General features: G+C 31.4%; 1 protein-coding gene across 1 annotated transcript in view; it reads left to right on the plus strand.

Annotated features, from left to right (window-relative positions):
* Positions 1 to 559, plus strand: part of EMWEY_00053960 (DNA polymerase delta small subunit, putative) — a gene marked incomplete at both ends in the record, with an annotated part of 828 nt that extends 269 nt beyond the window's left edge. The window contains one exon of the mRNA XM_013477629.1: positions 287 to 559. Coding sequence (XP_013333083.1) covers positions 287 to 559 — 273 coding nt within the window. The remainder of the gene's footprint in view (positions 1 to 286) is intronic.
* Between the last annotated feature and the right edge of the window lie 1,814 nt (positions 560 to 2,373).

Consider the following 2,373-nt stretch of genomic DNA (forward strand, 5'->3'; position numbering starts at 1 on the left):
ATACATAAACACTCTTGAGATACAGGCAAGGGTTTAGGGTTTAGGGTTTAGGGTTTAGGGTTTGAGGTATTGTTGTCTTATTCATGCTGCATGTGCTGCTTCCTTTCATGCTATTAAAGTTGTGTTAGTGTTTATGCATACAGATTAGGGTTTAGGGTTTACAGCGTTGAGGGTTTAGGGTTTTGATGGTTTATTGTTTTTAGGGTTTTTAGTGTTTAGGGATTTTAGGGTTTGTAGGGTTTAGGGTTTAGGGTTTAGGGTTTAGGGTTTAGGGTTTGTGGTTCAGACTCCAACACAGACAGTTGAGGCAAAAGAGGCAAAACTTTATTTAGAGGATACAACAGCACGAATAGCTTTAGTTCCTGCTGCTGCTGCAGCAGCAGAAGCAGCAGCAGCAGCAGAAGCAGCAGGAAATACAGCAGCAGCAGCAGCAGCAAATGCAGCAGCAGCAGCAGCAGCAGCAAAACCACCAGCATTCTCTACAACCCCTACAGGAGAATTCTTAATCTCTGGATCTCTTGATGCTAATCGATGTGTTACTGGCATGGTTTGCACCTAAACCCTAAACCCTAAACCCTAATTATCCTAAACCCTAATTATCCTAAACCCTAATTATCCTAAACCCTCATTATCCTAAACCCTAATTATCCTGAACCCTAATTATCCTAAACCCTAATACTCCTAAACCCTAGAAACTGTAAACACTAGAGACGCTAAACCCTAAACCCTAGAAACAACACTATACCACAGAAACATTAGTAAGCCCTAAACCCTAAACCCTTTTCCGCAAACCCTAAACCCTAAACCCTAATTGTGTTTTTTTTTTTCTTAGGTAGTTGCAGTAAAAGGGTTTTCTTTACAGACAGGTTTATTTAGTGTTAATGAGATATGTATTGCTGGTGTAGGGGGCCCCCAGGGGCCCCCTATAAACCCTAATTATAAGGAGGGGGGCCCCCCTATAAACCCTAAAACCCTAAACCCTAATGAGGAAGACCCTGAGGGTTTTGATTTAGAAGATAAATACGTCGCATTTGTATCAGGTAATTATTTTATTTATTTATTTTATTTATTTATTTATTTATTTATTTATTTATTTATTTATTTATTTATTTATTTATTTATAGGTCTACGTATTGCCTCTACACCAAACCCTCGCGGTCTTCTTCTCTTAAGAGATTTCTTTCTTGGCGCAACCTCGTATAAACCCTAAACCCTAAACCCTAACAAACCCTAATAAACCCTAATAAACCCTAATAAACGCTAATAAACCCTAATATAGTTTTTATATAAAGAATATTAATAAACTAACCCCTTCTCCTTTTTCCCTCTTATATATATACACATTTATATTCTTATTATTGCAAATTAGGGTTTAGGGTTTAGGGTTTAGGGTTTAGGGTTTGTATACAGGAGTGATTATTACCGTCGTTTATCCTCGCGTATAGTAAAGTTGGTGATATGTGGGGACGCCATAGCCCCTCCTGCTGCTGCTGCTGCTGCTGCTGCTGCTGCAGGAGGAGCAGCAGGAGCAGCAGCAGCAGCAGCAGCAGCAGATAAAAAAGAATCAATAAATATATCATTAAGAGATACAGATATATATTTATATATATTAAGTAAAAGTGTCTCCTTTTATATAATAGGGGGACCTAATGATCCAATTAATGTATCTCTTCCTCAGCTGTCTATACACCCCAGTATATTACCTATTACTAAATTATTTACTAATGCTAAGGCTGTTAATAATCCTTATTCATTTAAATTAAATAAAGTTAGTTTATTTATTTATTTATTTATTTATTTATTTTATTTATTTATTTATTTATTTATTTATTTATTTATTTATGCTAAGACTGTTAATAATCCTTACTCATTTAAATTAAATAAAGTTAGTTATTTTATTTATTTATTTTATTTATTTATTTATATATTTAGTTATTTTATTTATTTATTTATTTAATTGTTTTATTTATTTATTTATTTTATTTAATTTATTTATTTTATTTATTTATTTACTTATTTTATTTATTCATTTGTCTCCTTTTTTGTCTCCTTTTTGTGTCTCCTTTTGTGTATCCTTTTTATGTCTCTTTTCTTCTTCCTTATCTATTTATTTATTTATTTATTTATTTATTTATTTATTTATTTTTATTTTTTATTTTTATTCTATATTTTATTTTTTTTAGTCAGTTTATTCATTTTATGTATTCGTTTTATTTATTTTATTTATTTATTTATTTATTTATTTATTTATTTATTTTATTTATTTATTTATTTATTTATTTATTTATTTATTCTTTTTTTATGTTGTTTTCTTAGATTGGTTTTATTGGTAGTAGCGGACAACCAGTTGATGACATCTGCAAGAACAGTTGT

Source organism: Eimeria maxima, genomic scaffold (assembly GCF_000499605.1).
Source record: "Eimeria maxima Weybridge genomic scaffold, Emw_scaff1585, whole genome shotgun sequence".
NCBI classification, from domain to species: Eukaryota; Apicomplexa; class Conoidasida; order Eucoccidiorida; family Eimeriidae; genus Eimeria; species Eimeria maxima.